This window comes from Calypte anna, chromosome 12, assembly GCF_003957555.1.
Source record: "Calypte anna isolate BGI_N300 chromosome 12, bCalAnn1_v1.p, whole genome shotgun sequence".
NCBI lineage: Eukaryota > Metazoa > Chordata > Aves > Apodiformes > Trochilidae > Calypte > Calypte anna.
Window position 1 is genome coordinate 17,240,583 of NC_044258.1, and position 13,870 is coordinate 17,254,452.

Here is a 13,870-nt window from a genome sequence, read left to right on the forward strand (position 1 = left end):
ACACGGCACACATAAAATAAATACAGGTCACAAAAATTAACAAATCATCATAACTGTCTAATACATCCTGGGCTGGCCGCGGAAAAACAAGATCATTTTGGATTTATATCTCTAAGTATGGGATTTCCTGGACAGCTAATATCCACAAACAATCAAACACAGAGGACCATGAGAAAGAAGCAGCATTATTTCAAATTTGAGCTGAGAGTCGTGATTTTTAAAGGGCTGAAACAGGAACTGGAGCTGAAATCTGAAGCAAGTAAATTCCTTTACTAGGCACTGATGGACACTGTTGTGTTTCTCTTGGCCTTGGCGGAGGCTTTTAGGTCACTGGGTTTTGGATATTACAGCAGATGAAAATCTTAGAACCACAGAAACTTGAAAAATGACAAATAACTCAAATCTCCCTCCCGTCCTCAAAAGAAAGGAAAAAATCTAATGATACTTCTCTAAAAAGAGTCGAACCTTTTTATGAGACCTGTTGCCAATATTAGTGCCACCGAATGATCTCATCTTTCATTCTGGCTAAATTCCAACACACAATTTCATTAACCCAGGTACTGCAGGTGATAAAACTCATTTTTCCCTAAAGAGACAGCTAAAAAGTACCAGTTATACATTTATGAAGTACCAGCAATCAAAATTATGGATTTTCTAAAAGGTTTTTAACTACTTTTATTGAAAGGAAAATCGCTGTCTCAGACTTTTGTGACACTATTGCTAATAATAAATTTTACCATTTAGACATTGCAGTAATATGGCAGACAGTGTCAATAAAAGTATGAAACAAAGATGATCCTTGTCTCTTAAGTAATGCTTTCTGATTACACACCGGAAATTATAATGTGAAACATAAACTAAGAGCACCTTAAGATATCAAATGCAATAAGGCAAGACAATGTGCCTCGCTACCTCCGCGCCAGGCACAAGAAATATTTCATGGCAGGGAGCAGGAGATATTTTCTGGAAGAAGCCAAATGCTCGCTTCCAAGAGTGAAAAATCCTCATCTCCATGCGTTAAACTAAAAATAAGGTGAGTGAGTTCGAGCTGGCTTGCTTTCCACTGGCTGAGGAGAGGAGGGAAGTGGGGCTGGCTCTGGCAGGGATGCTCCTTTTGGGATGCAGCTGCTCCCTACCAGCATCCCCGGCAGCACTAGAGGGCACTGTGGGATCGGGGCCACCCCCGAGGGTCCCGGCTCCCCTGCCAGGGCAGGAAGGTTAATCAGGAGGTTGTAAAAAGAAACATCAACACTCGAAAGGCAACTGGAAATACGTGGAGGGATCGGAAAAGAAAACGTGTGTTTGTATCCCCGAGCACCAAGGGGTACCCCCGGGAAAGGGATGGGTGCCCAGGCATCCCCACCCAGGGCAGCAGCACCCTTGCCAGCACCCAGTGCTGTAGAGCTGAGAAGTTTAATTGGGCCTGCCAGGAATTAAAAAAAAATCTTAAGAAGACATCTTTAGACTAGACTTTTCTCTGCTCTTGCTACCTATTTGATTAAAAAAGTCTTTGTTGTGCTAAGTGCAGATGATTTCACTGCCGAACATTTTGACATGCAAATGATAGCAATTAATGCCTTTGAAACAATTTATGATTTCCGGCTTACTTCAACATGTATTAGCATCTACCTGGTTTCTTTAATATACACTTTGTTTTTCCAAAACCACAAACATCGTTGCTGGAATTTCATGTGGAAGTGCTTAAGGGGTTGAAAGTTAACACCTTTGTGAGCCGAGCAGTCTCACAGTTGCTGCTAAACAAAAGCCTCTTTGTAGAAGCTTTCTCAAAATGTTTTCTTAACATGTTCCAAGTAGTTTTAGGCAGGCAACTAAAGTAAACAAGATGTTACCATGATAAAAACACTTGTGAAAACATTACAGAGTGCACTTAGTAGTTTCTTTCACATAAACTCCCCTTCGTTTCATCAAAGTTAAATTCACATGAAGGAGATTACCAGCATCACTGCAATACAGGATTGCAAGAGCTCTCCAAAGGTCTGTGTCCCTAGTCTGAAGAATATATTTGATTAAAAAATGGTACAGCCATGATTAAGCACATCTACTCTACAATCGAATTTTTGAAAAAAAAAAAAAGATGGGAGGAGGGAATAAAATCTTGCTCAGTTTTCTCCTTCATTTTTTACTCTGCATACCTTGCTGAATAAACCACCCTCCCCCTCCAGCAGAGATTTTGTGAACAAGTGACCACAGAAAGGGGATATATTTCTATTTGCAATGGTCTTTAAGCACATGCAAATGAAATCAAAGATATAGTCCATTTTGAGAGGAAGTCTCTGCACTACTAATTGCTCCATTCGTCGCCGCCTGGAAGACAGGCCCTGGTTAACAGGCTGGACACGTGTGCACCCTCCAGCCCTCACCTTGCTTCCTGCAGCTTGGCAGAAGGCCATCAGGTCACCACGGTGAGACTGGACTTGTTTTTGTTTTCCATCTCGGGGAGCATTCTGGAGCACGCAGGGTGCTCCTGTTTCATTAGGCTTAGCAGCAGCCCCTGCTGCTATGGGTTAGCTCTAACTGATACTCCATCACATGGTAACCAATGGCTGATGGATTAAAAAAAAAACCCAAAAAAAACCCCATCCCCAAAACCCAACACATAAAAAAAAAATAAACAATGCTAAAACTTTAACTTATTTCAAAAAGAAATAGGGAAATAAATGAGTACAATAGTCCGTGTATCTGCTGGTTCTGATAAGCATCCTCCTGTTGGCTGTGAGTGAAAGACAACTAGGATCGTTATTTGTACAGTATTTATCTTTGAAATCAAGGGCCCTGTGGTGTACCTCACCTTGGGAACAAACACTACAGAACGATCACAGAAGAGTGTCAAATCTCTGGTTTTGATTTACCAACAGTTATGATATTTCTTCCTCAGGAGGAAAAGAAATGAACCATGTTTTAGACCTGCGAGTCCTTTTTTCTCCCTTAACTGAAGAATCATTTTATTGGCATGCAGGGCTTTCATTCCTCATGTAACTTCTCTTTGCTTTTTCTAGCGGGCCTTTTTAGCAAGGTAAGTGAAATTAAGCAATGCTCAGTTGATTCATGGGCTGTAGTTCACTTGGTAAACAAGAGCTTTTCTCTTGAGGGGACTGTTAAAAGAGCTTCCCGGATTACACAAGTACCAGAAAGCAACCTCAAGCATCTACCTGTTATCTTTTCATTGAGTAATGAATTCTGATAAATGGCAATATAATTTAAAGACAGATGCTCCACGGGAGACTTGAAAGGCTACAGTCTCATTTTCTGAAGCAATGCTCACTCTGTATCAGTGTCAATACACTTGGGGACATTCATTTCTTCATTTGTTCTGGGTTAAATATTACGCTGAACAGTAACACTTAGTCTGGACACTGCAGAATTTGGATAATAAGAAAATGTAAACAAGCCAATTTTTTTGTGATTAAGAAAGTCCCACAAAATGTTTCTCTTGAAAGGGTTTAAAGAGAGGAAAAAAAACCTGAGTGCTAAGTGAGTGCTAAAAGAACAGAACTGCTGGAGCTGGGAGCTGATTCAGGTCCAGGCTGGTCTGGCAATGGTTTTCAAGTTATTCCAACCTATTGATCACCCTAAGTATCTCCTCTAGGACTGGTGGACTGGGTCTCCTATCTAAAACACCTCTAAAATACTGTACAAAAAAAATATCCCTTGCCTCTACTTCTGCAATAAAACTGAAAGGCTGTATTTTCTATGCATGGCCCCATCCAATGCCCTGAGAAACTTTCCTGAAACCAACCCATCTAATCTTGAGCAGGGGACTAGCACAAGAAGAAAAGGTGGCATAATCTCACTTTATGTGACTACACAGATTATACCAATATCTAAGGCTACCACAGTACCTTTCCCTTGCATTTGGTGCAAAAAAAAAAAAATTAGAGTTGTTTTACAAGTCTAAATGCTATAAGATGGCATATGAATATGAATGAGCTGGCAAGTATGGTGAGATTAGCATTTATTTCACTAAGTGAACAACAGGATGAACTAAAAGAAATGAGGCCACCCTTCACAGAAATTTATGACTAGCACCTTCTTATTTTGTAATCTTCTTGTAATGAGAACCTTCTCATCACTGTACCATTCCTTACTTGTAACACATGTTTATACTAGGAGCAGCACTGATCCAACTGAACTCAGCAGGGTTTTGCCAGTGGAAGCAGAACTGGCCCATTTTGTTCTGAGACCTATCTGTATCATCTACCATCATCCAACAAACATCCTCTGATTGCTGTCGCCCTTCCCTCCCTCACATTAAAATCCAGGGAAGTGCTCCAGAAAGAAGAGATCCAGCTGAACATTCTGGGACTCCATCTACTTACTTATCCATCCTGAAGAGTCCCATGTTTATGTGGGCTAACTGCATGAGATCACCACTGTAAAAGGGAGCAGAATTTGCCCACTTGTGCAGTTAAATCATAAACATGCTTAGTCTTTGGTGATCTTTCAACTGATCATCCATAGTCCTTGAGAAAAGATCAGTGTATCCAGAACCTGGATACACCCAAAAGATATGTGTACCTGGTGATCTACCCAGACAGAAAACTCTTTTGTGATGGGAAGCCTTTTTTGCTCCAGCTGGGAGGGGTGAAGCTGATGGTTTAGCTGTGGAGCAGCCATGTGTAAGTTATTAGGGCTTGGCCAGTCCTTCCCTGCATCGGGATGCACACATTACCACATAGGAGTCCACAATGCACTGTTTATGCAACGTGTAAAACTGTGTTCTTTGGCAGCAAGGAAAGGTCTGCAGCAAACTGCAGGGGCCCAATTAATATAATTATAGTTTATTTTTAGTAGTGTAGACTTTGTTCATTAGTTACTTATTTGACATAAATTAAATTTCACGTGATGTTCTGCAATTCTCTGTTCAATTACGGAGTTAATTTAAGATGAAATTTCTAAATTAAAGTGAAATCAAGGTTAAATCAAGGTTGTGTTGTTTACATTATCAATACTGCAACTTAAAAATCATTTAAATAAATAAAAAATAAAAGGCTGTGGAACAGCAAACACTCTGTTTTATAGCAATACATTGAGCAAGACCATACTTTCCCCATGGGGCTAATTTACTATCCCCTGTTAAAAAGCTCTTGAGCCTGATCCAAAAGCCACTGAAATGAAAGGGAACTCTCTGTTGACTTCAATGGGCTTTGCATCAGGCCCAGGGTGAGTGACAACACACAACATTTCAGGGCATGCTTTCTGTACAATACAAGTGCCAAAAAAAAAACCAAACCATCCTTACTTCAGAAACGACTGGAAGTCTTCACATACAGCTTCACAGCCTGGCCATTTGCATACACCGTGTCCATAGAGTGGATGGCTGTGTGAGTGCTCCTCATGGGATAAACTGGAGGAAGGAAAGAGAAAAGAGAAAAAGTGGCATAACCAAAGGTGACAATCAATCTTCAGGACGACTCTGAGGAGCAGCAAACAACAGATCCTGAAACATCCCTACCACCTCATGGTTCCCACCTGACTCTGCCCATGGTTTTTCAAAACAGAATTAAATACCATTTGCAGTGCAAAACATGTGTCACTCTTACTTAGCTATCCTCCTACATTTCATTCATTAATTAAAAGCTTTGCAAAGAATTTAAATTAACATGGACGGGGGAGAAATCATTTGACAGACCTGCTTAATATCCTGCTTGATATTTTGCTAAGAAATTTATGAACACTGCATATTTACAATTCAACTTCATCAGGAAGAAAAGTCATCTCCATACAGCAATGTATTCTTCTAACACAATACACCCAGACCTGAGGCATTCCTCATGGCTACAGAAAGAGGAAAAAGCTCTGAGTTTGCAGCCTTGGCTTTCCCACCATGTTATTTATTTACTGGGTTGAGGGTTGGGTTTTTTTCTTTCATTTTGGGGTTGTTTTCTTTTTTTCCCTTTTAACTCTTACAGGATGTTTCTTTGCAGTACAGCTTTCCTTATGTCCCAGTATGGAAAATTCAAATGCAAAATTAATCACAAAAAAAAAAAAAAAGCATCCATACAATCAAAGGCTTCCTTAGCACGGGGGGCTAGTGGGGGCTATTAACCTTGCTAAGACTCAATAGGAACGCCACAGAGTGTTCTAACCACTGAAACCAGGGTTAAAGAAGAAAATTCCTCTGAGCAGGAAGGGGTTAATCCTCCAGCGGGATTCCAATCAATACGTAATGATTTGGCTGCACTGATCCAAGTCATGAGATGCTTTGATCCGGGCCATGTGGTGCTCAGGGAAATGTATCTGTTGCACTAACTGATGAACCATATTCTAAAATATCTTCTTTATTCAACTTCTACACGGAAACTTCTTAAGTAAAAGAATTATTTTTGCAACAATTTCCATAACCTTGGGTGACTCGAAAAATTAAATGTCAAAATAATATTGAAAACTCTATTTTATGCTCACACAGATATCTGTTTTCCATAGCAGGCCTTTTTGCTACAGTATACCTGTGCTTTATTATGAACTCTAGAAATACACAAAGGATATGAACACATACCTGCAACGAGGTGTGTCTTTCATGACTTATTGTATCCTGGACTACAGGTAATGTTATGGATAAACACTCACTTTTCACCATTTTATTTTTATACATATGTGGAAATGCTGTTTTTCTTATTCTGTACTATTATCTGCCTGCATGCTAGAAGGAAATTGTATCATTGTATTATTTCTGATGCACTGGCTAGCAAGATCACCAGAGAATAAACCCCTGAGATATTGTCCCCAATACAAAGTAGCTGCAAGAGAAATTCTTGCCCAGATTCTGCCACTTTATGCCAAATGGATTCTGAAGATAACTGTAGGTCTTCTGTTACAGAAACTGTTTTGGGTTTTGTTTTTTTTTTAATTCAATAAAGGTACAGATCTGACTGGTAAAGGTATTACAAGTTGTATGTGAATGTAACACATTATTTCATTAAAATCTTATTTTTAGCTACTTAGAAATAGTTCTTCAAGCATAAACAGAAAAGAAAAAGTCCAAATAGCTAAACACATAAATAAACAACATAATTTCCTAAAAAAACCCAGCTGTAGTTAAAGAGGCTTACAAAGGCCTTTTCTAGAAACAACTATTACACTGGTTTAAATTAATCAGTTTTTGTATTTAAATGTCCAAGCAGGGAGAAGCTCTATCAGTTAGATTTTTAAAAGAACAAAGGGTTGATGCATTCCTTGCAAGGAAATTAGAAAAATGCTACCCCCACATTTCCCCAGCTAAGCAAAGAGGGTGGATGGCTGGAGGAACACCATCCACCATAGCCAGACAGGCCTGTCTGCCCCACACATGTATCAAAAAGCAAATATTCAGAAAAATATTCAGAAAATAAGGGGGTTTATCATTTGCTTCAAAACCTGAAAGCAGGTTTTAGTGTTAACACTTCACTGGAGTCCATGAGGACTACATAAGCAGAGTTACGATTTCAATCTCTTTGGCAGAACCTCACCCCAAAAATTCAGTGTATTCATTTCCAGAGTGAATGTTACCCATGTACCAGGATGCCTGCAGAAACTCCGTGTGACACCAAGTAAGGAGTCAGTCCCCTGTGGGGTTTAAGCACTGTAAATCTCATTATAATATCAACAGGAGTCACATGGCTTAAACCCCCAGCAGGGTTTTTAAAAGTTTCTCTGTGAGAGCCTGAAGGCCACGGCCAAGTCAACGGAAAGAGTCCTACCGAGATTTGTATTTATTTTTTAAATCCAAGTGCAAATCTCTTTTCTTTCCAGGCAACTTGCACAAGACAAGACAAACTATGTAGGACATGATACCCTGGTATTGTGTCCAAAGAAAATGACGGGATGACCAAGCCAGGATCAAACTGGAAATGATGCTCAGGATGTCAAAGTCTAGTGCTGTCAATAACCAGAGATGGAGGTTGATTGCAAATGGGGACATAAAAGGTCATTTTCTAACACGATGCTAAGAGTAACATACTTAACACCTACGTACAGCTTTCCAATGCCATTCAACAAAGCAGAGCAACTACTTCAACTTACCAAAAATAGACACTTCAAGAAGACAAAAAAAAAACCCAACAACCCTTAGCATTGAAAGAGAAATGCAGGCAGCCTGGTAGGCAGCGTGCCTTGCCAAAGGCAGCTACTCCCATCCCGCTCGGGGGGGTTTTCAGCAGTGCCTCTCTGTGACCTTTCCCTGTCAGTATCATATTACTGCTATTTTATCCATCCCACTTTTGAAGATGTTATAGATTGCCACTTGTTCCCTGATAGAGCCTTAAGAAGCACCTCAAAACAAAACAAAGAGCGAGTTCATACAGAAGCGGATGTAACGCACAAAGGATACAGCCAGTGGAAATGAATGGAGAACTCTGTTGAACTGATCTAAGTACTCACTTTGTTTGAGCAAATAGAGGTGGAAAATGAAGATTTTAATCCAATGCATAAACAAACAGCTTTGTGGGCACAATGCAAACCTATAAGCTTAAACTGCTCAGTGATATTCTGTCTGCATGCAAGCAGTTCCTGTAATCTGGAAGCATCCTTGCCGGAGACAGACTTGTAGAAGATCTGAGCATTGGCAAGCAGAAGCAAATTTTAGGTCTGTTTGATTTCTAATGACACATTAGAGTAGGTGTTTGTTTCTGTCACCCTCTCCTTCCCAGGAACGCATATTCGTGGTCGGGTACTGGTGATGCAACACTAGTTAGTGGAAATGATTTTATAACAAGACATATTTAAAGAAGTGAAGAAATAAATGATGTAAAAATCACAATTATGTGGGGATTTTTTTTTTCCTCCTCATAAGGTATTCGAATCCAAATTACTTAACACAATAGAATTATTTCCAAATAATGCAATAGGGCAGTGATGCTGCATTGAAGTACAGCAAATAATGCTCTGGCACATAAAACATCTTGTGCAAGTCAGCTTATTCATGGCATACGACAGAGTTAACAAAATCCATGTGGGAAGCTGAAAACTGTGTAAGTGTCCACTTACTCTCTGCTGCTTCCAGCCCAGTTTCCAGTAAGGAGAGGAGATGGGCCAGACACTTCCACACCTCCTCTGTGCTTGCTGGAGGGAATTTTCACCTCTGTCTTCTTCAGCCTATGATGCTTTGTAACCCCAAGGATTCCTCAGAGCAAATTCACCACCGACTCTGCTGGCTGTCAAAGCTGTCACTGGCACAGCCCCACTCACCTGGACCACTTCAGCCACTTAACTTTTGGAATCTACCTTCTGTGCTACAGCATCACTGAAGAATCACACCCTGGGACATAAAGCCATGGGAGATGGAGAAAACATGGGCAGCTAAGACCCCATGAAGAATAAAACTGATAGTATACCCCATAGAGAGACAGGATCACATTGGCTATCACAAAAGGTCACAACCAAAGTGCTAGAACAAAAGTTTCCTGAGTTGGGTGCTTTAATTCAACCCATTCTTAATAAATGTGTGGAACCTACTACCAGTTCCTGTAGAGACTGGCATGGGTTGATGTAAAAACCAGTTAAGCAGAAGACCCAGTAAGAGTGCTTTGGCCACACAGTGGACCATATTTTAAATAATCATGATGCTGACATACTTCATACTCCACACTCTCTCTTCCACATCTGCTTGGGCCAGTGATCTTTGCCAAAACACGGGGGGAAGTCAGTGATGCAGGGAAGCATCCTTGATTTTCTGTTAGTTATGAATTATCTGCTCACGTTTTAGAAGTGCAGAGAACGTGCCTGAGCCACCTGCACACTGAAAAAATCAATATCACCTCTCCCACTTTCCTCTTGGATGAGGGTTTTTGAGCAGAGCACCCACAGAAACAGAAGAATTGCTTTTTTTTTTTTTCCTTAGAATTTTATTTCATTTCTCAGAAGCAACGGGAAGTGACCTCATCTCTGCCAGCTGCCATGTAGCCTGTGTTGGTGCAGGGGCCAGGCAGGAGCAGGGGACTCAGTCTCACATCACATCCCCCCCCTGGGTCTGATGTGATGGCAAAGCCACCGAGGCAAATTGCCACGATTTTGGTCCTGTACAACAGAAGAAGAGATGAAACTGGGACCCAGTATGGGCCTCCTGTATTCCTGACTGCCTGGTGAGCTCCAAAGCTCATCGAAAGGCACCGACAGAATGAAGTTGTTTAAAATGTCACAATTCTCTGAGTCAGAAATGCTCACTGTATTTAATTTAAAGTCAAAATGGAAGCAGTAATGATTAAATTCTTGTACCAACTGTACTCAAACGCAAGTTCCTGCCTTCATGGAAACACCAATTGAATGAAAATGTGTTTTGCAGTGAAGGCACATGGTGCATATCTCTCTGAATTCTTGCTAAGGTGGCATAGCAGCCCTTTTCCTCTCTAAACTGTGAATTAAAAAAACCTCATTAGTTTAAAAAAATAATTAAAAAAGAAAAATATCAAGTATTTCAACCATATATTGAAATGGGCTACTTCTAGATATTCATGCTTCCATGCAAGTCTCAGCAACTGCCTAGAAAGCAGATATTTCATCTGAACATTGTCTGAGCAGGGTAAATGCCTCTCTCCACTGCTGGATAAAGGGCTGTGGGCCTTCAGGAGAGCTGGCATTTGATATGTGTGGCCTAGAGCTGCCTTGCATATTTTTGGATGTTTTTTAAAGCTGTGTTTCTCCCATTCCTCATTACTTTAGTCCAGATCTAGGACCAGAAGCAGCTCATCAGTCCTACTAGAATTAACAGGAGTGGTCATTTTAAATGACTACACCAATTTAAGACAAATTAGGTTAAAACTGCTGCCTACAGGCTGAAATCCTCTATTCTAGTCAGTGTACACTAACTTGTATACTCATGTAGAAAAAAAAAAACAAAACATCAAGCCATATCATTTCTGTTATGACTCAAGGCCCACAATGCACCCCAAATCTCTGCCCCTCTCCTCATGCCTCTCTAAACACCTCTTGCAAAGAAAGTGATGGAGGTTTTGCAGCAAGACAAAGGAAAAATCTGGTTAATAGTCCTCTTCTCCTCATCCCCACTGCAAGGAGTTTAACCAGACTGGATAATTATACACACCATCTTCTGGTTTTGATCGATGAACTGATGGTTGGGGTTATTAATCAACATTATGACCCTCCAGCAATCTAGAAGTATTACACATTTCTTCCAGTGACAATCCCTCTGCCTGGCCCACAGCAGAACTGCCACAGGGCCCAGACAGCCCCTGCCCTACATCCTTCCTTGGAGGGAATGAACATATTTCTAGAAGACTTAAAAGAAATGCCCATTGCAATAAAAAAAAAAACCACCAAAAAACACTATTGAATCCATCACTTATCTCAGGTGGAGGTTCCATCCCTGCACTTGAATTAACAAGTTTCTCTACTATTTAAAACTCTTCTTTTTTATTTCAACCTTGTGCCTAGGTACTGTAGTGAAAAGTACATCAAATACACCCAGATGCACACGATTTGAAACGCTGGATTTTAAAATCCAGCACTGCTAACTAATGAGAACAATTTTTCCCCTCTTCTTTGTAGCATCACTTCATGTCCTTACATACCATAATCACATCCTCCTAGAGCCTCTATTTTTCCAGGGTGTAGATCTTTAATTCCCTTTAATCTGTCTTCATAGCCTATTCCCTCCAACCCCTTTATCATCCTAGCTGCTCTTCTCTACATTCACTCCAGCTCCTCTTTATCCTTTCTGCAAGAGAGTGGCCAATTGTACATCACTCTCAATGTGGTTTAACTGGTTCTGCATAAAGTAGAACAGGAAAAAAAAAAGGGACTCGGATGCAACATGCGTGTTTATGCCTCCCATGACTGCATTTACCTTTTTAACTAAGACATGGCACGGAGTGTCCTACCTTAATTTCCCAACCCCGATTATGCCTCAGCCATTTCCCACACAACCAATGCTGAGCAGCTGACGTGTCACGTCAAACCAGCAGCTTGGAATTTTTATTTCCTAGTTGGGCTACTTTCTTCTTATGCCTTCTAAATCTCATTTCATTCCTCTCTGAACAGCTTCCTAATTTATTCAGATGAAAAAGGATTGATTCAGTATCTTCATTAAATTAGGAAAAGAAAAAAAAAAAAAAAAAAAGTGATCCTACCACTTTCCCAGGTTGTTTTTTGTTGTTGTTGTTTTGGTTTAGGTTTTTTTTTAACTGACTACCAGCACAGCAGTTCCATCCCTCTCACACACCCAATTTGTATGGCAGAGGGAGGTGACAATGGCAAAGCTTTGGCCCAGATTCAGCAACGCTTTTAAGAACACACGCAAGTTTAAAAACACAGGATTAGACCTTGGACTTCACCAAGACTGAGGTGTAAAATTACAAACCTACATACATAGTTTGTAAAAGCAATCCTGTTTGCCAACCTTATTTTACTGTAATTTATATTCTGTTGTTACATTTAAATTTATAGTAAAGGAAAACATTGAGAAACAAGATCTATTCTTGTTTAACAAATTTATACTCTGTTACATTCAGAGCTGAGGCAAGTCTTTCACCCTTAAGTAAACCAGTGATACATCAACAAATATGATTAACAGGGATTATTCACGTCAGTATTTTTCACCCTGTCCCACAGGCACAACAAAACCCGTGCAGAAGGTGACTGTCACATCTCATCCAGCCTGGCAGCTCGCTGGGGGAGCCCTCACCCTGCACCCCCCCTGTGGCAGCTAGGAAAGTGCCCTTTGGGAAAGTGTATATAAAAAAATAATTAAGATAAATAATGGCTCCAAGGGAGAAATACAGTTAAAGCATTGCATTCTCTCTGCCACATGCTTTCCCTCTGAAGAATGCTATTTAAAAAAGCACTAAAATTGAGAGGACACAAGCCTGCTTCCCCAGGGAAGCGTGCTGAATCACACAGGTAGTGTAAATATCATATGCTGCTGCAGGTGCTAGGCATCTATTTGTTTGTGTTTACTAAAAGGCATAACAAATAGGCACAATAAAACAGAAAAACATTTGGCATTGCAATGATAAGATACCAAAGCAGCCATAAATCACGTTCATTTGTTCATGCTCGAACCGCTGTGCGATGCTAACACTTCAGCCCCCCTTTTTCAGAGCTCCCCTTTGCTGGGGTTTGTCCCTTTGCTGGGATTTGTCCCCTTTAAGGGGGTACAGGGGGATTCAGCATCCTTCCCAAGGGCAGCACACCCAAGGAAAAACATGCAACTTACAAGAAAAAAAAAAAAAAAAGAGATGAAAAGGAGCCTTGCGTGACTTGCAGGGCCAGCTAACTTCATTTAGAGCTTTGCAACTTCTGAGTTAATTCACAGTATAAACAAGGAGGAAAATGTTTCTTCCGAGCAAGACTTCCTGTAAACTGTTCATTAGAGCAGTGCTGGGTGCAGGGCTGGTGCACCTGCTGATTCCCCATGTGCTCCAAGAATAAACAAAACCTGAAGCCAATGAGATTGTTCTGGAATTTGCTCAGAGCTGCTTTTTTTTTTTTTCCTTCCTCCTCCCCCATGTTATAAACTGGATTCTACAATAAAACAAACAGCAGAGCATAGGTTGCCGAGAGTTAAAATCTACTTTTTACACTACATTGACCACAGCACCCACAGGCACAGCTACAATGTCTTTCTATGAATGGGACAGATTGCCATATGGATGCAGACACTGAACAAGCTGTACAACTCCTGGCGACAAGTGCCTGGGGGACTGTCCTATATTAGCACCACCTGTGCTATGGAAATTGTGCTCTGTGTATGAAATGGTATTTAAGGGCCCATCATGATGTTATTTTTGAGTACACACACACACACACACAAAGAAAAAAAAAAAAAAGGAAAATTACAGTTAAAAGAATTCACTGGCTAGAGGATCTGTCGCTCAGTTCCTGAGAGAGTTTCTCAAAGGAATAGTTTCTTGCTTTCTTC

General features: G+C 40.5%; 1 protein-coding gene across 11 annotated transcripts in view; it reads right to left on the reverse strand.

Moving 5' to 3' along the window:
- FOXP1 (forkhead box P1) overlaps nt 1-13,870 on the reverse strand; it is a 377,025-nt gene that overhangs the window by 41,746 nt on the left and 321,409 nt on the right. For all 11 annotated transcript variants that reach the window (XM_030458438.1, XM_030458449.1, XM_030458445.1 and 8 more), the window contains one exon: nt 5,261-5,365. In XM_030458438.1, coding sequence (XP_030314298.1) covers nt 5,261-5,365 — 105 coding nt within the window. The remainder of the gene's footprint in view (nt 1-5,260; nt 5,366-13,870) is intronic.